At 46.2% G+C, this 24,909-nt stretch overlaps 2 protein-coding genes across 3 annotated transcripts in view; one reads left to right on the forward strand and one right to left on the reverse strand.

Annotated features, from left to right (window-relative positions):
- Positions 1-488: 488 nt before the first annotated feature.
- Positions 489-14,146, reverse strand: PXMP2 (peroxisomal membrane protein 2). Of its 2 annotated transcripts, XR_005010123.1 has the most exons (6): positions 13,946-14,114; positions 9,776-10,302; positions 8,246-8,362; positions 5,309-5,471; positions 3,491-3,610; positions 489-890 (listed from the first exon to the last, which is right to left on the reverse strand). XR_005010123.1 is itself a non-coding variant. In XM_036753545.1 (5 exons), exons 1-5 carry the CDS (start codon positions 14,077-14,079, stop codon positions 822-824), a joined length of 603 nt encoding a protein of 200 aa, XP_036609440.1. In that variant the 5' UTR covers positions 14,080-14,146; the 3' UTR covers positions 489-821. The 2 variants fall into 2 exon arrangements, 1 of the variants encoding a protein (XP_036609440.1); XM_036753545.1 differs by lacking the exon at positions 9,776-10,302 and having other exon boundaries at positions 13,946-14,146.
- Positions 14,147-14,427: 281 nt separating this feature from the next.
- Positions 14,428-24,909, forward strand: part of POLE (DNA polymerase epsilon, catalytic subunit) — a 68,424-nt gene continuing 57,942 nt past the window's right edge. Inside the window, exons 1-3 of the mRNA XM_036753561.1 lie at positions 14,428-14,527; positions 22,381-22,525; positions 23,593-23,673. Coding sequence (XP_036609456.1) covers positions 14,466-14,527; positions 22,381-22,525; positions 23,593-23,673 — 288 coding nt within the window. The 5' untranslated portion in view covers positions 14,428-14,465. The remainder of the gene's footprint in view (positions 14,528-22,380; positions 22,526-23,592; positions 23,674-24,909) is intronic.

Genomic DNA, 24,909 nt, shown 5'->3' on the forward strand with positions numbered 1-24,909 from the left:
CAGAAGAGGAAACAGGGTTAAGTGACTTGCCACAGGGTCACACAGCTAGTAAGTGTCTGAGGCTGGATTTGAACTCAGGAAGAGGAGTCTTCCTGACTCCAGGCCCAGCACTCTATCCACTGAGCCATCAAGATGCCCCTTGGAATCCTTAGCTTCCTCTAAAGCTCAGTCCAAGCACTACCTCCTATAGGAGACATTTCTTGATCTTCCCCCTAAAAATTATTTTTTACATATATTGCATCAACTTATCTGAGTATGTGGTGCTTTCTTCCAGCAAGATGTAAACTCTTTGAAAGAAGGGACTGCTTCCTTTTTGCCTTGATTTTCCTGGAGCCCAGAGTGATGCCTGGCCCATAATAGGCCCTTGATACATTTGTGATGAATGCATGGGTGAATGGAGGGGCTTATTTTTGGACATAGTCCATTGAGGCTGCTGCCATATTGCTAGTGGCCAAAATGATTGGTTCAAGAAATAACAACACCATTAATGAAGAAGTGACATTGTAACTTATTTTAATTTCAATTTATGCCAAATTTACTTCTGAATACTAATGATTCTTTAAAGGCTAAAATTTCCATTTAAAGAATAGCACCCATCCAAAAAGACCTACTGCCTATCTTGGACACAAGATTCCATGTTGACCAATTTATTGTCACACCCGTACTTCTGGATCATGTAGAATCACATAGAGTCATTAATACTTCAATGAAGACTTTGAAGGCCAGTTCAGCTGCAAACCCTGTCAGGATGAGCCATTGCCTGTCCCGAGGCCTTCCAGGCCAAGGGACTGTGTTGAACCTGCTTGCTTCCCAGGGCATCTTCACTTTCCAAGAGAGGCCAAGTAGGTGTACCAGAAGAGAGCGACTATGTTGGCAAACAGCACCCGGAACTGGCAGAGGAAGAGGAGGAAGAGTCAGAGTGAGGAGGTAAAGGGAGTAGGACACCGTTCTTACATAAGGAGAACATCTTCATCATGTCCACTTTTAAGCAGGGAAACAGCCATGGCTAGCCCTTCATTCAGGGCAAAAGTGGTTGTTCCAAGAAGCTGCTCCACACCTTAAAATTTCCACGCTACCATGCCAACCACCACAGCATACAGTGCATTCTGATCGCCAGACAACAGCTTATACCGATCACCATGCCGGGTCCCAAACAGACCACCGTACCACCTTACCATGGACCAACCAGATCACAGCCCATGCTGGCCCAAGAGCTACAGGTTATCATGATGGCTATGTGCTCTACTATCCATCCTGCCACCACCTATATTGGCAACCACATCACAGCTCACACTGACCACCATTGCATAGGTAACAGCCCGCGCTAGCCAAAGATCCAAAGGTCAACTTGATTGAGTGAATGAGGTAGCTAGAGGGCGCCATAGTGCATAGATCACTGGACCTGGAGTCAGGAAGACCTACAAATCTTGCCTTGGACACTTATTTATTGTGTGACTCCGGATAAGTCACTTGGCCTTTACCTGCCTCTGTTTTCTCATCTGTAAAATGGGGACAATAATAGTACTTATCTCCCAGGATTGTTCTGAATAAAAATACTTGTAAAAATACTTTGTAGACCCTGAAAGGGCTATGTAAATGCTAGCTCTCATCCGCATCAGCATCATCTTTATTGCCATGTGCTATATATACTGACCTTCATGTCATAACCCAGTACTGACAAACTCGCCACAGTCTACACGGACCACAACTTAAGCACAACAGACCTGCACAACTTGATCTGATCCCCACGCTGCAGCTCATTCAGCCCTCTACATCACGACCCAAAGCCCATGCGGCCCACAATACTGTGATACAAAAAGCCTACCATACTGTGACCCATTATGATTAGCACCCCATGACCCATCTTACTTTTATACCAGGACAGAATGTGACCACTGCACCCCAGCCAATTTGGCTCATTGTGTTGGAGTAAAAAAATAAGGTGGAGAAGGAGGAGGAGAAGCATAGACTTTGTAAACTATAGACTAGTGGGTTTGATTTCAATTCTTGGTAAAACTCTAGAATGTATTATTAAAGAGATGGTTGGTGAAGATACAGAAAGTGAAGCAGTGACTATTAAGACCCAATATGGCTTCCTCAAGAACAAATGGTCATACCAGACTATGTTCATTTCCCTTACTCTTCCTATTACAGATCAGAGGATTGCTGTAAATATAGATTTCAGCAAAACATTTGAGAAAGTGTAGCATGCTATCCCTGTGAACAAGATGGAGCAATATGCATGATATAAAAGTTGAGTTGGGCAGATTTGGAATCAGGTGAATGGCTGGATCAAAGGGTGATAATGGCTTAATGTTGTTTTAGAAGGAAGTCTCTAGTGAAGCACCTTAGGGACTTGTTCTTGGCCCTGTATTTCTAAAAATATCCTTTTACTAATGACTCAAAGGCATGTTTATCACATTTTCAGATGAAATGAAGCTAGGAGGCATAGCTAACATGTTGGATTATAGAAGTAAGGGTCCAAAAATTATCTGAGTAGGTTAAAATGATAGACCTAATCTAACAAATTGAAAGTTTAAAAGGTTGTAAAGATCTACATCCAGGTCCAAATGATCAAATTCCTAGGTGCCGTTGGCCAATGAACTCAACTTTAGTGAACAGTGCTACATGGTGATCAAAAGGCTAATGTTATTTGGAGCTATTTTAAGATGAGACATAATGTTCACAACATGGGAGGTTGCACAAAGCATATCTCTAGCTGTGTATTCAGTTCTGGGAACATTTTAGAGAGACGCTGTCAAGCTGCATAGTATCCAGAGGAGGTGGTCTAGGATGTAAATGATTGAGAACATTGAGAGCCACATCATATGAGTGTTGGTTAAAGGAGCTTGGGAGATTTGCCCTGGAGAAAAGACTAGGCTAGAGGGGATGGAACAGGATAACTGTCTTTGATTATTGGAAGGCTACCATGTGGAAGAAAACTTTGCTTGGTCCTAGAGGGAATTAGAACTCAGAGCAACACGTAGAAGACAGGCTGCTTCTGTCTCTCCTGCCTGGAATGTCTTCCATCTCACCTCCATCTCTTAGAATCTTTAGCTTTCTGCAAGACTCAGACTTTGAACTTTCCAAAAATGCAATGGTTGCCTTGGGAAGCAGGGTGACTTCTTTTATGGGATGAGGCAGGTAGGGGTAGGAGTATATAGACTTGGAACTCTCTCCCACCTCTGAGATTCTGTGAAGGCATCAATTGTCACAATGAACTGAAGCCAAGTACCTTTGACTGTGAAGGTCCCTGAGAGGAGCCCAAGCTAGAAAAATAGAGGAAAAGGTGGAATCTGAGGGTGAACAATGAAAGCAAAGATACTCCCTCAAAGCACATTACTAATTTCCTTATTTTCAGATAGATTAAAATCATGACAACGAAGATAATAGGGATTGTCACAATAATCTTGTTAGAAATATCTCTGGAAGGAATGAGTGACAAAGTGAAATTCAACTTTGGCCATACAATTCTGGAATGGTTCCTTACCTGCAGAGGAATATAGTTAATGTTAATAAACTGAATTGGGGTCCATACTTTCCAGTTCATTTGTAGAGCAGGCCAGTAACCTGTTTTCACCTTTGCAGAAAAGGCTGCCATGTCTTTTCCCTAGAAAAATGAGGAAAAGTACATATGTTTAAATGACATGTCCATGGCCATCAGGCACAATTTATCACCATGCCAGCCCTGGGTCTCTGACACCTCAAGCCTTCCACATTCTTTGCCATCCTGGGTTTGACCCTTCTGGGTTTAACTTATTTGGGATCAGTGATTAAATGCTCAAGGTGCATACAGACCACCCAAGTTCTTCCATTCTCCCTGATCCTCCACTGTGGGTATTTAAGCGCTGAGGACGGCTCACTTCAGTGGCAACCGGAGCATTGTTTCCCAGCAAAATGAGGTTGAACGGAAGTGGCCTTCTGAAGCTAGTGCCACTAGTGTTGAGGTCAAAGGTCATACACCTTAAGCAGTCAACATTCAACAAGCATTTATGAAGTGCCAGGTGCTGTTCTGGGTGCTGGGAATGCAAAGACAAAAACAAGACTGCCCTCCAAGAGCTTACATTCTACTGAGCAGAGGCAACAGTGTCATAGATAAATGAGGAGCAACAAGTCAGTTCTTTCCTCTGCAAAATAAGGCAGTAGGACTTGATGGCCCTTGAGGTCCATTCAGGCCCTAAATCTACTCTTTTCTGAATTAGGGGGATCAGGAAAGGCTTCCTGTAGGAGGTGGCCCCCAAACTGAGACTCAAAGGAAGCTAAAGATTCTAAAAGGGGAAGGTGAATGCCATGCATTCCAGGCATGGTGGACATAAGATACCTAAAATTTGTCCTCTAGGTGTCAGGGTATTTATCCAGAAATGCACCGTGGATTGAGCATATGGCAGGGTAGCATGGATAGGAGACATGGAGAGTGACTATGGGATCAGGTTCTGTAGGTTTTTATTTTCTTGCTAAAGCTTTTGTTAGCATTTCTTCCTCCTCCATGGAACATTCCCCAGTTAACTGTGCTCTCCCCAGCTCCTATAGCACCCTACTTTGTACTGTTCTCATCCATGAGCTTTGCATGTCTCCCCCACATCCCAGCTCAATGTAGAGGGCAGAAATAAATCAATCAGCAAGTATTTACTCTGCATCTGCTGTTTGTCAGGCACTATACTAAGGGATGGGGATACATAGGAAAGCAAAGAAAATGTCTCTGCTCTGGAGGAATTTAGAGTTTATCATCTGATGGGGAAGATGAAATGTCCCTATGATATCAATGATACAGGCAACTCTTATATGAGGGAAGGCCTACTACCAATGCAGATTAGCACCTTCTTTCCTCTTTAAGTTTTTACAGATGGGACATTTACTTTGAACCTTCTCTTCTCAGAGAATTGCCCAGAGCCAGGGATTCCAAGAGGCAAAGAGGTGATGAGGAAATGTATTCTAGTCTTGTGGGACAAAGGTAAAGGGCCAGGAAAGGAAGCATCCTGTGTAACTAATAGCAATTAGGCCAATCTGCCTGGACCATTGAGTTTGGGGAGAGGAGTACAGTAAAAGCAGGTTAGGGCCAAGTTGTGAAGAGCTTTAAATGTCAGACAGAGACTTTATATTTGATCCTTGAGGTAATAGGGAGCCATTGCAGTTTAGTGAGTAGGGGACTGACATGACCAGATCTGCATTTTTGTTTCTGTATCTCTGACCTACTGCATTGAACAAAGTGCCTTGCCTAACACAGTTGGTGCTTAATATATGCATATTAGGCTAAACTGAATTAACATGGTCTTCTAGCAGCTGGTAAGTGAAAATGGCAGAGACCAACCTCAAGAAGGTTCATGCAGAAGAAGAACAACAACAGGAAGGCCGGGGCAAAGACAAGCCGGTCCAACAGAAGCCTCCTGACTCCTGAAAAGGGGATTGCAGCAGGGATCCAGTGGTCCAGGTACAGGTAGAAGAAGTGACTGAGAGGCCCTGAGAAGAGGAAGCTGACCCACACCCCCCCAACACTAGTTGTGACTTCTGTCCATGGTGCTGACCTGACTCAGCCTGCAGTCCAAACCTTCCTGCCTACTGGACAGTGAGGGACTCGCCAGACACTTTGGGCACCAGCAATGAGGTCAGAACTATTTTCATAAGAATACCAGATCATTTTGATTTCTAACACAGTAAATATTAACAAATATAAACAAAAGCTCCTTGGGAGGAACCCCCAATAATTTTTACAAATGTAAAGGGATGAGAAACACTGATTTGGAATAACTGGAACTGAAGCTAGCTGGGGTGGGGTTAGATCAGGGGCATCTCTGTTGTTGCTTATTTAGACCCTGCCCTCTCTCACTCAAATCCAAGTCAACTGTAAGTCATGTCATCATTTCCCTGATGTCATGGTCCTCTTCGAGAACATAGGACAAACACAACAACTTAGGCCCCAAATGCCAAAGGCTCCTGGAAGTTGCCTCAAGCATCTGTAATGCTTGACTTGTAGTTAGGAAAACCTGAGTTTAAATTTTGCTTCTGACACTCACTAGATGCACGACTATGACCAAATTGCTTTAACTCTTAATTTCTGCTTTCTTCTCTGTGAAGTAAGAATAATAGTGCCTGGGGTCCCTAGCTACCTTCAGGGTCATGCAAAGAATCAAATCCTGATTGTTACTTGCTTCCCATTAGACCTTGGGCAAGTTATTTAACCTACCTGGCCTCAAGTTTCCTCACCCATAGAATGAGGGAGAGGTGGGCTAGATGACCTCTGATACCCCTCCTAGCTCCGGGCCTAGGATCCCAAACACCCGTGTGTATGTAAATGTGTCTTGTAAATCTTAAACACTATAGCTGTTATTCATGGTTCATGAATCAGAGAACAAATGTTTGACTCTTGACTCTTTTACTAGTTCCCTGTGTGGGCGAGTCACTTAGCCTCCATGTGAATCAGTTTCCTCCTCTGTGAAATTAAAAAATGGAATAGTGACCCAGGTCATCTTGCCTGCATGCCTCTAAATAGAGACACCTAGAAGAGGGGAATGGATCATGAGAATGAGCACTGTCTTTCTTGGAAGTAGTTCAAAATAATCACACCTACAGAATTCTTGGGTCCCCAAAGATGTCTTTTGGATCCAAATGTTGCTAGTTCTAAGCTTGAGTACTGCTTGGTAGCAATCCAGGAACAAGGGAACCAGGCACAGGCTTCTTTGGGTTGAGCCCTATCTCCCACATTGGGAAGACTAGGCCAGACCTCGGTCACCCACACTCTAATTTCACCTAGAGGCTTCTGGGAGCTGCTCCTCCAGATTCCAGAGCCTCCTCTGCCTGGAGCCACCAGCTCCTGGGAAGGCAGTCCCACTGAGAGAGGCCCTTTGATGTGCACTTCCTCCAGCAGCTCTTTGCTTTCTTCTAATTCTGGTTCAACTCTCTAACCTGTTTCCTAGGATGAAGCTGCTGCTACTGCTACTACCACCACCACCACCACCACCACTTCTACTACTACTGCTACTGCTACTGCCACTACTACTACTCTTATTTGGTCTAGACTGGAGATTTCCCTGCTGTAGGGAATCCCTGGTAAAGGAGCTCCCTGTATCCATGAAGACTGGCAATGATTCTTCCACTTATGGTTTTAGAGAATTGCCCAGGACAGACACTGAGAGGTCAAGGGACCGGCCCAAGGTCACACAGCCAGTAGATATCTTAGGCAGGACTGGAAGCCAGGTCTTCTGACTCGAGTCTGGTTCTTGGTAGTTGCTACTCTTGCTGCTGTCTTTACACAGACCCTGGGGGATTTCAGATGACCAGAGTAGATGCTTCTGTTCTTTTCCATAGAAATGACAGCTCTATCAAATTATAGCTTATGTCTAGGGGGCCTCGAGGTTTGCACAGCACTTTTCGCACAAGATCCCATGGAGTGAGTAGTGCCGATGTTACGATTCCCATGTTATAGGTGAGGGGACTGAGGTTCACAAGATGAACTGTCTGCACCATGAGCGCATAGCTATTAAAGCTATTAAAGCAAGTTTTGAATTTGGAGTTTCCTGGCTCCGAGTTTAACAACTCCATCCCATAGGTGACGCAGCCTCTCAAGTTATACTCCATGGGCTTCTCTGTGTGTCAATTATACTTTCTGTTTCTTTCCAAATTTAAAAATTTCCATGACCATGGCGTCAGGAGTCTGGTCTCTAATGTGTAACCCTGGTCAAAGTACTTTACCTCTCAGTCCCCTGGGCAACTCCTAGAGCTGAGTAACTGGTGAGTTGCCAAAAGGTAGCTTGGGGGATTAGGGCAGGAGTGGGATGCTGGAGGAGTAGAGTGGCTTGGAGTCAGGAAGACCTAGCTATGTGACCCTGGGTAGGTCATTTAGCCTCTATTTTCTCATCTGTAAAACGAAAGAGTTGGATTAATTGACCTCTGAGGTCCCTTTTAGCTCTAAATCTACGAAATTATGATTATTATGGGGCTTCAAGATTGACACACATTTGCTCATTTGGTTATTCTTCACACAACAAATGAGTCCCCAAATAAAAAATTAGCTCTGTGTGAAGACAGAGGTAAGGATAATTGCTAGGATAAGTGCTATAAACCCTGGCATTTCCCAATTTTCTTTTGTGCCTCTTTTCTGGAAATTCAGAACCTAGAAGAACCGTTGAGGGTTAATTGGCTACCTTGGAGCCAGTTCCATGTTTCTCCTTCTGTAAGCCCAACCTATGCTGATCCCTAAGGGTCTTTGGGTCTTAACATCAGACGTCACGCTTTGGTGACCCTTACTCACCCAAAAATAGCATATCTGAGAGGCCCTGTGAGGTCCAGATTTTGAAACCATCTTCCCCTTTTCCGGACTCTCTCAATGATCTGGGACAGGAAGTTCCCAAATGCTGATAGAATCCCACTGTAGGCAGAGGACATGTGGTTAGAAGGATGCTTACCTTGGTGGGTGGGGGAGGAGAAGGGACATGATACATGTTCAAGTATCTGAAGGGCTATCGCATAAAAGAATGGGATTTGTTCCGCCTGACTCCAATGGAGAATGAAGACCAATGGGTGAACGTTGGGGGTGGGGATGGAGAGGAAAATATATGCTTGACGTAAGAAAAAAGCTTTCCAATCATTTTTCTAACTATATCCCAAAGTGGAAAGGGTTGCTTCCCATTGGAGATCTTCAAGCAAAGACCTCCCTAGTTCCTTCACCCAGTCTTCTTATAATTTTGAGTCTCCTTGCCATCTTGACCACCTAGATTGATGTGCTTCAGGTAGTCAATGTCCTTTCTAAAATATGGCACCCAGAGCCAAACACAGTACTCTACACCAAGGTCTGACCAATGGAAAGGGCAATCGAATAGGTCAGACTTCTCAGAATTGGAAAGCCTCTAAGAGTTTCTGTATCTTCTCTCTAGCACGGGATGAAACCAAAGCTTTTAACTCTCTCCCCTTAGCTCTGTGTCTCCACCCCATTCCCATTGGATTTCATTAAACACACAAGGTCACTTCTTAAGGGAAAGGTCCTCCAGGGACCAGGAAGGAAGATAGGGATAAGTTTCAAATTTAACTGCAAATCCCACTACTCTGGGGCAATGAAGTTTCCTTTCCTCACTAGGCAAGTCTACGAGCCAGAAGGTGACAGATATAAACAGGGAGTTTCCCTCTTCCCTGTCCTCACCCACCCCTCACCCCCAAATCAGCAAAAAGGTAGACCACAATGCTTGTCTGACAACTGGAACAATTCAAACAGATTCACTCCAATAAGCATTTATTAAAGGTCTACCATGTGCAAAGCACTGTTCCATAACACTTGGGTCAGACAATTTCCCTGCCCTCAAAGAACTTACATTCTACTAGGAGGGGAGGGGAAAACAGTGTGTACACAGATAAATAAATATATACAAAGTAAATCCCGTGTAATTTCAGGGAATTTCAGAGGAATACCATCATCTGAGAGGATCCATGAAAGCCTTGGGCAGGGAAGAGCACTGGATCTAAGCTTTGAAGAGAGAGTAAGGGATTCCCAGAGACAAAGGTGAATAGAAACAGAAGGCATGGAGGCCAGACTGTGCCTAGACAAGAATGAGTGATAGAATGTCCCATACAGGAAATGCAAGTAGGCTGCTTTGGGTGGAAGTTAGGAGCAATAAAGAGGAGTAATGGGAAATAAGCCCAGAAGGGCAGGTTAGAGTTAGATTGGGAAGAATTCTAAATGCTACCTTGAGGAACTTATATTTTATCCTAGAGGCATAGAGAGCCACAGAAGCTTCTTGAGCAATGGGAGTATTGTGATTCTTTCTTTTTCGTCCTTTTATGAACAGACCTGTGATTTCTGTGATGTAGGGAACCTCTCAGGAAGGCTCTTCTAGCAATGTAGATCAGCACCTGTTCACCTGCTTGGTTTTGGAGAGCTGCCTGGACCACTGACAGGTGAGATGAATTATTCGCCCAGGGTCATACAGTCAGTGTATATCAGGAGTGAAAACTGGTCTTCCTCAATCTGCGGCCACACTACCAGTCTATCCACTAGGCCAGGCTGCCCCACAAGTCACAAGTCAGATGTGTTCTGTAGAAATGTCATTTGGGTTGCTGTATATCTGACAGACTGGATAAAGGAGACTGGAGGTAGGGAGGCCAAGGCTGGGAGGCTATCTCGACAGTCCAGGAGGGAGCTGATGAGGGCCTGGACTAGGTTGGTTGTGGGGTCAGTGGAGGAAGGTGACAGGTGCAAGACATATCTTGGAGACAGAGGTGACTAGATAAGAGCTGGTCTGACTCCTGCATTGAAGTGAATGCCAACTGAGCTTAAACCAGGAAGGTGCTTGCCGGCTTTGGAAATCAGAGCCTTGTCTGGTGGGTGCAGAGAGAAGGCAGTGAGCGTGGACATGCTTTGCAAAAAGGCTGCCACTAGAGGAAAAGTACCCCCTCCCTGAAAGCCCAGCAAACCCAACAGAAAGACCCTAGCCTCGTAATGAACCGCTGTGGGATGAAGAGGGCAGGGAGCTCGAGGGCTAAGAGGAAGCCAGGAGGGACACGCAGCTGTGCCTTCGACTGGTCCCCTGTATCTCAGCTTCCCCTACCTCCAAAATCAAAGGGGAGCCAAAAAGGGAGGAGCAGGAGGCGGGGAAAAGGCCCCTCCCCCAGCGCCCTCAATCTACCCTTAGTCGAGGGTGCCTGCAGCTACCAGTCTAAGGCACGATGTTCTATTTACGGCAACGCACGGTGTGCCCGTAGGTCCACAGGCCTGGCTCCTCCAGGTGTTTCTCAGGGAATCGGGGTGGGGTGGGGCGTTCTAGGGAGATCGGCTGGGGGGCGGGGCCCAAGGCAGAGCCTTGCTCTGACGCTCCGCCTACGACAGAAGGGGTTTCCTGGTCACTGGTCCGTAACCAGAGAAACAGAGACGCGTGCCCTAGCTTAATTGGGATCTTATAGAGAAAGGTTTTCCAACCTCTTCCTTCAGCATTTTCTTCCCCCCCACCCCAACCCCGTTCCCTCTACCTCCCCTCCCCCCACCCAGGCCCCACCCCCTACCCCCCTTCCAGCCTAGCCACTCTCCCCACCAATCCCGTCCAGATCAGTACCCTCCTGCTCCAGTCACGGTTCCAGGCCCCACGCCCCAGTCCCCTTCCCCCTGGTCCGCTTTCTCATCACGGCACCCGTTTCTCCATCTCCATCCCCCAGATCCTACAGGCCTGATCCCTTTTCCGATTTCTCTGACCCTCTCTCCTCTCCAATCCCGCTTTTCCTAGATCCCTTTCCGATTCCCTCTTCCACCCTTCCTCCCCTGATCCCTTTCCCCCTGTCCCCTTCTCCACCCCCGTTCCCCCACCCCCCTCCTCCATTACTGTTCCCCCAGTCCCCTCCTCCATCTCCGCTCCCATGGTCACTTCCTCCATCCCCGTCCTCCGGATCTCTCTCTCCTGATCCTCCCCGCCATCCCAATTCTTCGGAGCCCGCTTCCCCCATTCTCACTCTTCCGATCTCCTCCCAGACCCCTCCTGCCTCCCCCATACTTCTGTCTCCTCTTCCATCCCCCCTTTCCCAGTCTCCCCCTCTACCTCTATTCCCTTGCGCCCTCTCCTCCAGCCCCCCACTCCTTCCCCCAAACTCGGATGCTTCTTCTCCGGTCTCCTCCGTCACCTCAGGCTCCATTTGCACCTCCAGATCTATTTCCGCCCTCCTCGCCCTATCCTCTCTCCCAAGCTCACTGCCCCACTCCCTCTCCCCAGGGCGCTTCCTCTATCCCCTTTTCCATCACCATTCCCGAGATCCCTCTCCCACAGTCTCCTCCTCTACCCCCGCAGCATCCTCCACTCTCCCCCGACCACCCCACTCCCCCATCGTTCTCTCCCACTGCACCCTCCCGTCTCAGCTCCTCCGATCACTCTCTCCTTCTTCCCCGGTCCATCCCAATTCCCCTAACCCGTTCCCACTGTTCGCTCCTTCCTCCCCCCTCTCGCAGTCCCCTCCCCCATCCCCGCTCCCCTCAACTCCCTCAACCCAACCTCTCCTCCTCTCCCTCTCTGATTCCCCAGTCCATCCCCATTTCCCTATTCCCTTTCCCACATCTCCTCCCCCATTCCCCCTTTCCCAATCTCCTCCCCCCTCCCCGCTCCAGAACTCTCCTCCCCCAGCCCGATTCTCCTTCCCAGATATCCTCATCCAACACCAAGACCCCAGTCCTCTCCCCGACTCCCCTCCCTCTTCCCCGCTCCCGCACTCCCTTTCCTCTTTTGCCTGTTCCCCTCCCCCGTGCCCGCTCGCTCGCTCTCCTCCTCCATTCCCCCTTGCCCAATCCCCTCCCCCGTCCCCGCCCTCCAGTTCCAGTCCCCTTTCCTCGCTCACAGGCTTCTTCTCCCCACCCTCGCTCTCCCCTAGGTCTTCCAACCCATTCTCCCACTCCACTACCTTTCCCGCGCTCCCACGCACCTCCCTCATTTCATTCCTCTATCCTCATTCCTCCATCCTTCTTCCCGGTTCCCTTCCTTCATCCCCAAACTCACAGTCCCCTCCTCCATCATCTCTAATCTCCCGGTCTCTCTCCCAAGATCCTCTGGTCTCTTTGCACTGATGTCTGTCCCAGCCGTTTCTTTCAGCACTGACCCATTCCCCTTCCCTGATCTTTCTTCCCCGTTCTCTCGCCCCATTTCTTTTTCTAGATCCTTCTCTCCTGATTGCCTCTCCCGTCCCTTTACCTTGCAACAGTCTCCTGAACCCCTTTTTCCCTACCCCTTTCCTTGATTCCCCTCTCCCCAGATCCCCCCCTTCCCTAGTTTGTTCTCTCTTAATCCACTCCCCATCTTTCCCCAAGATAACTGCCCTTCGTTGATACTCTTTTGACCCCTCTCCCCAGATTTCTCTTCTGATTCTCCTTCCAAAATCTCTCACCCTCTCATCCTTCCCTTTAGATAGGTCTTCCCCGATCCTTTCATCACTCTCCTCAGATCCTTTTCCCTGACCGTTCTCCTCTGAGCTTTTTCCTGATCACTCTCCTTTGATCCTTTCTCCGTATCACTTTCCTCTGATCTCTTTCCCTAGATCGCTCTCCCCTGATCTTTCCCACAGATCACTCTTTCCTGATCTTTTCACCTAGATCACTCTCCTCTGATCCTTTTCCCTAGATCGCTCTTCCCTGATCTTCTCCCCAGATCACTCTCTCCTGATCTTTTCACCCAGATCACTCTCCTTCGATCCCTTTCCCCAGATCACTCTCTCTTGATCTTTTTTCCAGATCATTTTCTCCTGATCTTTCCCCAGACCGATCTTTCCTGATCTTTTCCCCGATCACTCTCCTCTGATCCCTTTCCCTAGATCGCTCTCCTCTGATCTTTTCACCCAGATCACTCTCCTCTGATCTCTTTTCCTAGATCATTCTCCCTTGATCTTTTTCCCCAGATCACTCCTGATCTTTTTTCCAGATCAATTCTTTCCTGATCTTTCCCCAGATTCTTTCCTGATCTTTTCCCCGATCACTCTCCTCTGATCCCTTTCCCTAGATCATTCTCCCCTGATCTTTTCCCCAGATCACGCTCTCCTGATCTTTCTCTCTGATCCTTTCCCCTAGAACACTCCGGATCTTTTTTTTCCTCCTCTGATTCCTTTTCCTAGATCTCTCTACTCTGACTCTTTCCCCTAGAAACCTTTCCCTAGATTGCGCTCCCTGGATCCTTTCCCCCAATGGCTCTTCCCAAATCCCCCCCTACGCCCCGTGGCTCTTTCCAGATCCCTTTCTTCGGATCTTCCTCCCTAAATAGCTCTTCCCAGATCTATTTCGCCTGATCTCTCCCCCCGCACCCCCCGCCCCGCCATGGCGCTCTGCAGATCCTTCTCTGATCCTTTCCCCCAAACAGCTCTCCCTAGATCCCTTTCCTGATCTCCCCCTCCCCAACAGCTCTTTCCAGATCTCTTTCCCCAGATCTCCCCCCACCCCACCGCGGCTCTCCCCAAATCCCTGTCCCCCGATCCTTTTCTCCCGATCGCGCCCCGGCCGGACCTGGTGGCCGCCTTGGTGAGCACCGGGTAGAGACGCAGCAGCAGCAGATACTGCTCCAGCACCCGCTGGGGGAGAGGCCTGGCCCGGCCCCCGGCCCCAGCCTCGGCCCGTAGCGTTGACACCACCGGAGCCATCGGCTTAAAGCCAGCTCAGTCCCGAGCCGCGGCACGACCTCGGCTCTAGGGCAAAGGGAGGGGACAACCTTACATTTCCGGCCCTCGGGCGCAGCGCGGCGGGGCGCTCGGAGGGACTTCGGACCACGGGGCGCACCAAACCCGAAGTTTTTCCCGGTTCCCTAAGCCTTTCCCTCCTCTCCCGGGCGGGCGGCGCAGCCATTGGAGCACCGTGGGGCGTGGCAAGTCCTGCCTCCTGATTGGAAGCTCTTCCAGAGGGGTGGGGGCGGGTGGAGGTGGGCCGCGCTCTCGCGAGAGTTGGGGGCGGAACGCGCCAAATTTCTCCCGGGAACGGAGAACGCCCCTGAGGAGAGCGGCTGAGCGAGCGTGGTGGAGGCTGAGCCGAGATGGTGTCCCGGGAGCGCGGGTGGAGACGCGCCGAACCCGGGGAGGAGGCCGAGAACAGTCGGTGAGAGCTGCGACTCCGCCAGCCTCGTGGTCTCCGAGTCGCCCCTGTCCCCGACCCTCTCCTCCCCCGAGCTTCCGGGTCCCTACAGCCGCCGCCGGGTCCTCCCCTCCCCCAAGTCTCTCCCCAGGCCCCAGTTCCCACATCTTCCTTGAGCGCCCCCATCTCATCCCCGGGCGCCCCTCCCAGGCCCCAAAGGGCCGCCCCCACCCCAGTCTTGCAGGCCCCTGAGCTCCTCCTTGGCAGTCTGTGCTTCCCGAGCCCCAAATGCGAAGTCCCAGGAGCCACCCCCCCGCCGAGGCCCTGGATCTTGGGGGCCTCAGACCCTCCCTCGCATCCCTCCGAGGTCCCCACGACCAGCCCCTGGAATCCTCTGAGTTCTCCCTTTTCTTGGCCGCCACACCCACCGGTCTCTTGTCCGTCATCCTCCGTGCTGATCCCTCCCTCCTGCGTTCTCATCCCTTCGCTGCCACGGCTTCTCGATTCCTTCCTACCTCCCCTCAATGCCGCTGTTCTCCGAGGCTCCGTCCCCCTCATCGCCCCCTTTATATGGTCCTTCCTTTGTGACTTCACTTGTTTCCTTATCATCAGGATCTCTGTGCCGGCCACTCTCAGATAAACTCTCTTGACCATTGCCCCCTGGGGTCCGACTGAACCCATTATAGTCATTATTCTGCCTGCTGCCCCTTCCACTCTCCTCGGTCCTCTGCAGTCTGGCTTCCAACTTCGTCCCAGCTGTCTCTGAAGTTACTCAAGATCTTTTGACGTCCTTCCTAGCCCCTTTCTACCCACCTGTTTCATTTGACTATTGAATACTGAATCATACTGGGAAAAATCATGAAGCCCATACTGACTGGTTCACTACAGATTTACATTAGATAGTTTCAACTGGGCCGGCATTGCTGCAAAGCAATCCTTTTACAAAACCTCCCTAATTAACTCACTGCCCCACTCACCACAGAGGTTCTTCCAAATCTTTTCATGACTCCCTTTCACCAACCCCCCCCCCCCCAGCTGAAAGCCTTGCCTCATATTTTACTGAAAAAAAGTTGAAGCATTTTCCCTAGGAGTTCCCTCTTTTCCTTTCCTCTTCATCTCACATCACCCACTATCTCCTTGTGTGAGACAAAGATGGTCTTTCTTGCCAAGGCACACCTCTCTACTTTCACAAGTGATCTGGTTCCATATTTCTGCTGAAAATTGCTCCCTCTAATCATTGTGTCTCTCTCTTAATATTCAATCTCTCTTTACCTATTGGCTGCTTCCTCACTGCCAGAAACATGCATGTCTCCTTGTAATTTGCTTGCAGCTGCTGTGGGAGTGTAAGGCCAACAACACCAGCAGGAGGGCTGCTAGCAAAGGTTCTTTGATCTGCTTTTCTAAAGGAAAGCAACTTTAAAAGGGTCAATAATCTTACTTTAATCAAACATATATATCATATATATACTATATATATATATATTATATATATATATAATACACATGCACACACACACCATTTACTTAGTTCAGGAGAAGAGTCAACACCCTGAACTTCAGAGCAAATACAAACAGAAATTACAAGCAGATTACAAGGGCTTCTAGCTGTCTGTCCGTAGCAATACATACATAGTTACCAGAGAGAGAAGCACCAACATCTGGGTTTACAAAGGAAGGCGAGGGGGGCACTCCTTAATGGCTACCCAGAGTCTCATCTGGCTGCATCACACGAACACTCTTCCCATGAGTGAGCCCCAAAGCAAAATGCTAACCTCCAGGGTCAGAGGGCATCACAACCCTTGTGAGCCAGGCTTATGTGACTTAGGCTTCCATGTGACTTAAGCAGGTCACATGGGCCTATTGATGGATGGGAAAGATCTTCCCATCAAGCAAAAAATACATTAACAATACACTCCTCCACCTTCAAAAAGCCCTCACTTCATCCATCCATCCTGGCTAGATACTGTTTCAGATCTCTCCTCCTTTTTGTGGCTAAACTCCTTGAGAAGGCTATCTGTAATAGGTACCTCTACTTCCTTTCCTTTTGCTCTCTTCCTAACTCATTCCACCAACATCTCTTAACTGCCAAATGGAATGGCTTTTTCTGCATCCTTTTTCTTGACTTCTCTGTAGCCTTTGACACTGTCGATTAACTGCTTCTTCTTGATGGTCTCTTCTCTCCGGGTTTTTGTGAAACTATTCTCTTTTGACTCTCCTACCTATCTGACTGCTCATTCCAAGTCATGCCCCCCAGGGGTGTCCCCCAAGGCTCTGTCCTGGGCTTTCTTCTCCTTCTTTATTTTTGCTTGCTGATTTCAGCTCCCATTGATTCATGGATTCAATTACCGTCTCTATGCTGATGATTCTCAAATCTACTTATCCAGTCCTACTTCTTTGCTGACCATCTTCAGCTGCCTATTGGCTGTCTCAAACTGAATATCCCATAGACATCTTAAACTCAACATGTCCAAAACTGAACTTGTTAAAATTTTCCCTAAACCTTTTCTTCTTCCTAACTTCCCTGTTACTGTTGCGGTTACTACCATTCTCCTAGGCACCCAGATCAGCAACCTCTGTGTGGCCCTCAACTCTTCACTCGTTCTCTTGTCCCACCTTTACCCCCCCACCCCTACCCCCCTTAATCCAATATTTTGCCAAGGCTGGTCAAATTTACCTTTTTAACATATCTCCCTTGTCTCCTTTGACACTGCCACCACCCTGATGGAGGCCCTCATCACTTCGAGTGTGAGCTATTATGCTGGTGTGCTTGTTGGTATGCCTGCCACTCATCTCTCCCCTACTTTGGTCCATCCTAATCACAGTAGTAATAATAATAGTAATATTTATAGAGTGCCCACTATATGACAGGCAATGTGCTAAGCACTTTACAAATATTACCTCATTTGGTCCTCACAACAACTCAGCAAGATCGGTGCTATTATCCCCATTTTATAGGTGAGAAAACTGAGGCAAAGAGAAGTCAACTGACTTTCCCAGGGTTACAAAGCTAGTAAATGTTTAAAGTTAGCTGGATTTGAACTCAGTTCTTCTGACTCCAGGCCCAGCACTCCATCTGTTGCTCCACTTAGCTGCTCAGTTCCACTCAGATGTCAAAGTGTTTCTCCTAAGGCACAAGTCTGATCATGTCACTCCTCCCTGCCCCCACCCTCAACAAACTCCAGTGGCTCCCTATTGCCTCTAGGATCAAATACCACTGGTTGTGTACTCACAGAATCCTCTCCCTCCTCACTTCTGCCTTCTGGGCTCCCTGGCTTCCTTCTAGTCCCATGTAAAATCCTTCCTAAAGGCAGATTTTTATGAAAGCAAGGACTGTCTTTTATCTTTGCATCCTTAGTGCTTGGCACAGAGCCTGGCACATAGTGAGTGCTTTGTAAATGTTTATCCACTGAATGCTTTCTCTTCCTGGATACTTTCTTCCCTCTGAGCCTTTGTGATACTTGTCTGATTAAACTTTCTCAACCTTCTTTGTTGGCATATCCACATTATGCCCCCCTAACTGTGGGTGTTCCCCAACGTTCTGTCCTAGGCCCTCGTCTTCCTCTATATTCTTTCTCTTGGTAACCTCATCAGTTCCTGTGGGTTTAACTATCATCTCTATGTTAGATAACTCCCAGATCTTTCCTGTAGATCACCACTTACCTAATGGACATTTCAAACTAGATGTCTTGGAGACACACCAAACTCAACTTATTATCAGCTCATCTAAAGTAGAACTGATTTTCTTTGCTCTAAACCCTTTCCTCTTCCAAATTTACCTGTTTCTGTCAGAGGTACCATCATCTTTCCAGTGTTTCAGGTTCACGATCTTGGCGTTATCCAGACTCCTTATTCTTCCTCATCCCATATGTCCAGTCAGTTGACAGATCTTGCCCTTTCTTCTGTCACATTATCTCTCCAGTCTTACCCCTTTTCCCAAGCACCTACGACCTGAATTCCCTCATCACTCCTCACCTGGGTCATTACAGTGGTTTCCTTGTCTCAAGTGTCTCATTACTCCTGTTCATCCTGTATACGTCTGCCAAACTCATTTTCCTTAATTGTGTATCTGAACATATGACTACCCTACTCAACCAACTCTATCGGCTTTTAAATATTTTGTATATGTTTGTATTGACTTTTTATGCCATGCGTATTTTTTAAATTAAATTTTGTGTTCAATTATTAAGAATTAATTTTTTCTCCCTCTCGTCTCTCTTCCCTGTCTGCCCTCCACTGGGAAAAGAAAGCAATAGCAAATAGTATAGTCAAGCAAAACACTCCCATATTGGCCACGTCCAAAAATCGTGTCTCCTTCTGTGTATTAGTCCATCAGCTCCCTGACAGGAGGTAGGTGGCATTCTTCCTCATTGGTTCTCACTCATGATCAATCATTGCATTGATCACATTTCTTAAGTCTTTCAGAATTGCTATTTTTACAAGAGTGATGTTATTGTTTTCCTGGTTTTGCTCACTTTATTCAAGTGTCTTCCCAGGTTTCTGTGAAATCAGCTCATTCTTCAGTTCATACAGAACTATAATATTTTATTACATTTTTACACCATAATTTGTTCAGCCCTTCTGCAGTTGATCCACGCCCCTTTCATTTCCATTTTTTTTCCACCACGAACAGAACTATGATAAATATTTTTGTGCATATAAGACCTTTTCCTCTCTATTTGATCACTTTGCAGTATAGGCTTAGTAGTAATATTAATTCAAAGGGTAGGCACAGTTTGGTAACTTTTAGGGTATAGTTCTAAATTGCTCTTCTTGTGTATATTTTTATATATATTTGTTGTCTCTCCCATTAGAATGTAAGCTCATTATGAGTATAAATATCATGTACTTAATCATTTCATTGCATATGTTTATATTTATTAATTGTGTATATTTTTATATGTACTTGTTTCCTTCCCCATTAGAATGTAAACTCATTATTTCATTCTTTGTTCTTGCATCCTTAGCACCTAGTATAATGCCTGGTATATAGTAGGAGCTTAATAAATACTTGGTGATTGATTGATGGATTTAGCACAGTTGCCCAAAGTGCACACTTGCAGAATTTAATTCTTCCACTCATCCCAACTTCCCTTTATATATTGATGGCACAACCATCCGTTGTAACAATCTGCTAGCAGCTGCTGTAGGGGTGTAAGACCCACCAACAACCAGCACACAGAATGCTGCAAGCCCAGGTTATTTTGACGTGCTCTACTAAGGAAAGAATGTTAAGGGGTCAACAATCTTACTTTGATCCAGTATACAAATATCGTTCATTTAGTTCAGGGGAAAAAGCCAGCACCCTGAACTTCAGAGCAAACACAGATTATGAACATCAACAGACAGACCTTGTCTGATCCAAATCTCAATGCATAGTTACCAGAGTTTAACAAAGTCCAAACATCCAGGTTTATAAGCTGGGGGGCTCTTAACTACAGCTGCCCAGAGTCTGCACGTCAACACACTTTCAAGAGTGAGAGCCTTTCGCAAATAGCTCTGTTCTCTCTTTTTATACACTCTTTAGCCAACATCAAACATCATCTGAGCCATCAGAACTCAGGCTCCTACTATTGGCTCTGGTCTTACCAACTCCCCTTAGGACCCTGAGGGCTTCACGCCCACATAGGCTTAGCACCTAGTAGATAGGGGTTCAGGCCTGTGGTTTAGCACCTAATAAGACTCAATCAAAGACACCCAACTTAATTGATATTACACCATCCTCCCAGTTAATCAAGTGGCAGACTTTGAAGTCATTGGTGAACCTTGCCTCCCTCCCTGCCCCTGACTCCCCATTTCAAGATCTTCCTCCAAATCTTCCTCTGGAACTATCTCTTGTGTTTGTCCTTTCCAGTCCTACTACTGGCACCTAATTTTGGGCTCTCCACAGTTGGCGTCAGCCTACAACTCAGAATCACAGGGATTCAGACTGAATCTATCGGACAGTATTTGTCATACCAATACTGTCTTAATACAGTAGTGGTAATATTGATTTGATTATCAGTCCTTAAGCTAGAGGGAGAATAGGACAAGCTATTGCCAGAGAGCAGATGGTAAGTTCCTGGTCCTTTTCTAGTGGTGGAGGTGGGGGTTGGTAGAGTTGTGGGACTTGGCTGATGACAAAGAGGTGAGGCATGTTTGAGGTATTCCCTTCCCTCTCCCAGTCCTCACCCAGGTCAATTCATCTGATGACCTCATCTAACCTTTTCCTTTCTCTTCTCCATGCCTTGTCTATAGGCTTAACTCTGGGGTCACCTTTTTCAGGAAACTTTTCCTGAATTCCTTCCCCCACATCCCCTCCCAGTCTAAAAGTGATATTTTATTTAAATAATCAGCTGCAGAAGTTTAGTGTGGGAGAAGCAAGGCTGGATAGCAATTGATGTGGAAACTCAGGCTGTCTTCCACCTCCCCTCCAAGCCAGCCCTCTTCAAAACTTCTCTTTGGTTGTTGAGACCACCACCATTCCTCCAGTCATCAAGCTTCATGCCCTTCAGGTTGTCCTTGACTCCTTCCTCTCACTCACCCCACATAACTAACCAGTTGCTCTTTCCACAAAATCTCTTGAATAGGTCCTCTTCTCTCTACTCGTAGTCTAGACTACCCTCGTGCAGGCTGTCATCATCTTTTGCCTTAACTGTTGCAGTAGCTTCTAAATTGATCACCCTGCTTAAGTCTCCCCATTCTAGTCCATCTTCCACGCAGCTTCCAAGGTGGTTTCCTGATTTTTGTTTCAACTCCTTACTCAGTAAACCCCTGTTACCTACAGGATCAAATATAAACTTCTTGAGTGGACGTTTAAAGCTCATTACACCGTGGCTGCCTCCACCTTTCTGGCTTTATTTATATTACTCCCCTCCATACTCTTTACACATGACGTACCATTTCCTGTCTCCATACTTTTGCACTACAAGTTTCTCATGCCTGGAATGCTTTGCCTCTTGGAATTCCTACATTCCTTCAGGACTTAGTTTAAGGGCCTCCTCTTGCTTAAGCTGTTCTCTATTTGCTTGTGCTTTCCCATCTAAGGTTATCTTGTATTTCTCTACTAAATGTGTTTTGCATATTCCCATGTATGTTTCTGGCACGTTAGAATGTAAACCTCTTGAGGGGAGGGACTGTTTTTCTTTTGTCTTTTTAATCTAACCTATTGCCTGCCACATAATTGCTGTTTAATATATATTTACTTGTTTGATTCAAGCTGGGCTGGATGACTGTTAGGGATTTTGTAGAAGGGATCCCAGTTGTTATATAGGTTGAACCTGGATGGTCCCAGGTCCTCTCCAGCTCTGAGGCTTTTTGTTCTCATAGCATTTTGTCTGAAGCTTTCTGTTGCACTGATCTCATTTTGCCTTACATTGTTATTAGCTTGTTTATGTGTCTTAGTTACCATAATACATTTTAAGCTCCTAGAGGACCAGGTCTTTCTCTTATACTTAATAAATGTTTATTGATTTGAGGCTCTTACTACTTTTTTCTTGGACTTTTATAGTAGACTCTTAGTTACCTATCATCAGTCTCTTCCCTAATCCGAGTCACCCTGCCCCCCTGCTGCCATCATCTTCCTAAGGCACAGTTCTTCCCTGTTAAGAGGCTACTGTAATAATCCAGGTGTGAGTCGATTCAGGATGGTTCATCCTGGTTCAGGATGGTACCAGTGGCATGACATTAGTCCAAGGGACATGACAAAAGAAAAATTAATAGTACTTGATGATAGTCATGGGAAAGTAGAAAGAAGAATTGCATGTTTCACAACCAGAGTAAATGCTCCATATTATGTATCCTGTAAGCAAGAAAATTTAATCACATAGGACAGGTCTAGGGTCTAGGGTGTTGACGTCATCTTGAAATACAGAGGATGGATTTTCCATTCTTTTACGCAGGGATGATGGCTCTTCCTCGTCTTCACTCTCTGCCCTCAAGCGCTTGGAGCGGAGTCAATGGACAGACAAGATGGATGCAAGATTTGGTTTCGAAAGACTACAGGAGCCTGAAGAGAAGACTGGCTGGCTAATCAACATGCACCCGGTAAGCTGCTTGCTTTTCTTCTTTCGTTGCATCTTCTAGCCCAGGAGCGTCCGCTCTGTGTGTTATTGGGGGAGGTAGCATGCTGTAGTGGGAAGTGATCTAGTGGAAAGGGTGTTAACCTTGGATTTGAAGAGAGTGATCAGCTGTTATCCCCAGGCAAGTGAAGGGGAAGTATTTGTTTCTGGTTCTGCCTCCAGTGCTTCCTAGCCATATGATCCTGAGCTTAATTTCTCTGGCACTGGGTTTTCTCATGAAATAGTAATAATAAGAATAACTGTAATTCTTATGATGAAGATCAAATGAAATAAGGTGTAAAAAGTTTATGTTCAGTTGTGTCTGACTCTTTGTGACCCTCTGGTACATACACCCATGGGGTTAAGATATTGGAGTGGTTTGCCATTTCCTTCTCCAGTGAATTAAGGCAAAGAAAAGTTAGGTGACTTGCCCAGTTGCCTGTCACACAGTTAGTGTCTGAGGCTGGATTTGAACTCAGGTCTTCCTGAGGCCCAGCACTGTATCTGCAGAGCCACCTAACTGCCTCCATAAAAAGTTATTGTAAACCTAATAAGGCTGTATAAATGTCAGCTGTTACTGCTACCTAGTATTTCTTGTCTTGGTAACAGACACAGGTAGTGGGAGGCTGTTTTGTAGGGGCTATGTGTGGGGTCATTGAAAAGGCAGACATAATTGTTTCCAAATATTTCCAACTTTTACTTTAAAAAAAATGTTGTGAAGGTTCAGAGAGTAATCTTTATAGGAAAACAGCAGAGAGACTGTATATGAAAATGAGATGTGAAAGAGAATGAGTTATGGGATCATTGGGAGGGTGAGCAGAAACTCCTAGACTCCAAGGTTGGAGGGTGTCTAAATGAGACTCTTGTGAATAAGGCTGGTAGCTTAGAATGACAGTGGGTCAAAGCAATTTATTTCTGCAATATGTAATATAACCTAAGGGCTGGAAAGGATAGCACTTTTGATAAAAAAGAGCTATTAATATTTGATAGACGGGGCTCTGATTTGTCAAGAGGACTTTGTTACCAATGCAGGCTGCTGCCTTCTCTTTTTAGACTGAGATTTTAGATGAAGATAAACGCTTGGTCAGTGCAGTGGATTACTACTTCATCCAAGATGATGGCAGCCGATTTAAGGTAAGTGGGTCTCTCCCATGAGTGATCTAAGCACCACTTGGTGATTTAGCATAGTTTTGTTTGAGCCAAGAGGAGCCTAGCCACCGCCAACTCTATAAGAATTTCCCCTGAGAAGAGGCTGCCTTGGGAGATAGTGGGTTCCCTTTCAGTGGAGGTATTGAAGCAGAGGCTGGATGATCAGAGATTCCTTTTCAGTTAGAAGCTGGACTTCTTCTGACTCTGAAATTCTGTGATGTAGAAGGTATAAGAATTGATGCACTTTTGCCTATAGCAGATTGAGAAGAGGTGACACCCCCCCCCCAAATCTCTTCATCCTCAACTGTCATTTCTTTGTATATCCGAATTCTGCTTAGGCAAAACACTTATCCTACTTGAGACTCAGTTTCCTCATCTGTAAATAAGTGGATTGGAATAGATGACTTCTGATGTCCCTTTCAGCTCTACTTTGCTCTTTATGTTTGATAAGACCCTTAGAAAAGCACTGGCAGGTCTTATGTTGAAAGTCATTTAAAAAGTTTAAGTAGTTGTAATGTAATTTTAATTGGTTTTGTTGTTTAAATCGTCAGCACCAACTCTAATAGCCTCTGCTGCTGAAGTTATGTTGAAACCTTAATAGTAACAGTTTGCAATTCCTTGAGGAAGTCAGTAGGGGATACTTTGACTGTGAGGAATCTATGGGGAGGTGGAGAGTTTAATTGCTGTTTGAATATTGATTGAGGTTTGATCGCCATCTGTGAAGCAACTCACCCTGACAAAGCTGGAGCAAGATAGTGAGAAGACTGAGGGAAAGAACTTATTTATTGAGAGGATTGAGTTTAATCTTTATATTGCAAATAAACAAGAGGATTTTTAAGAGACTTGTCTGCAGTCTTGATCTCTTAGTAGTAGGACTGTGTGCCAGAAGTCAGGAGAAGTGAAGAATAACAGTGATAGGTAGAAGGTGACTCTGACTGTGATCTTTTCACAACCAAAACATCATAAGTAAATATTTACCCCTTTGACCATTGGTTATATTGTTATAAAATTGTACAGCAAAAAACTGATATTTTTTTAAGCCTAGGAGATTAGGAACTTTGATATATAGTGAGATAAGCAACTGCTTATAAGAAAAGTGGTTTCTTCAGTGTACTAAATAATATTTAATAACCTGGACTAGGGGCTCAGAGCTATTTATTTTTAAATGAGAAAAGATGTTGCAATTTTAGTAATTGTTAAGAAAATATTCAAATGTACCTT

The sequence above is a fragment of the Trichosurus vulpecula genome, chromosome 1 (genome assembly GCF_011100635.1).
Source record: "Trichosurus vulpecula isolate mTriVul1 chromosome 1, mTriVul1.pri, whole genome shotgun sequence".
NCBI lineage: Eukaryota > Metazoa > Chordata > Mammalia > Diprotodontia > Phalangeridae > Trichosurus > Trichosurus vulpecula.

Coding starts and splice junctions, on each gene's coding strand:
- PXMP2 (XM_036753545.1), bottom strand. CDS start 14,079: ATGGCTCCGGTGGTGTCAACGCTACGGGCCGAGGCTGGGGCCGGGGGC. Junction 3,611..5,308: donor TCTGCATGAACCTTCTTGAG/GTTGGTCTCTGC, acceptor TCATTTTTCTAG/GGAAAAGACATGGCAGCCTT. Junction 891..3,490: donor TTAACTATATTCCTCTGCAG/GTAAGGAACCAT, acceptor TTCCTCTGCCAG/TTCCGGGTGCTGTTTGCCAA.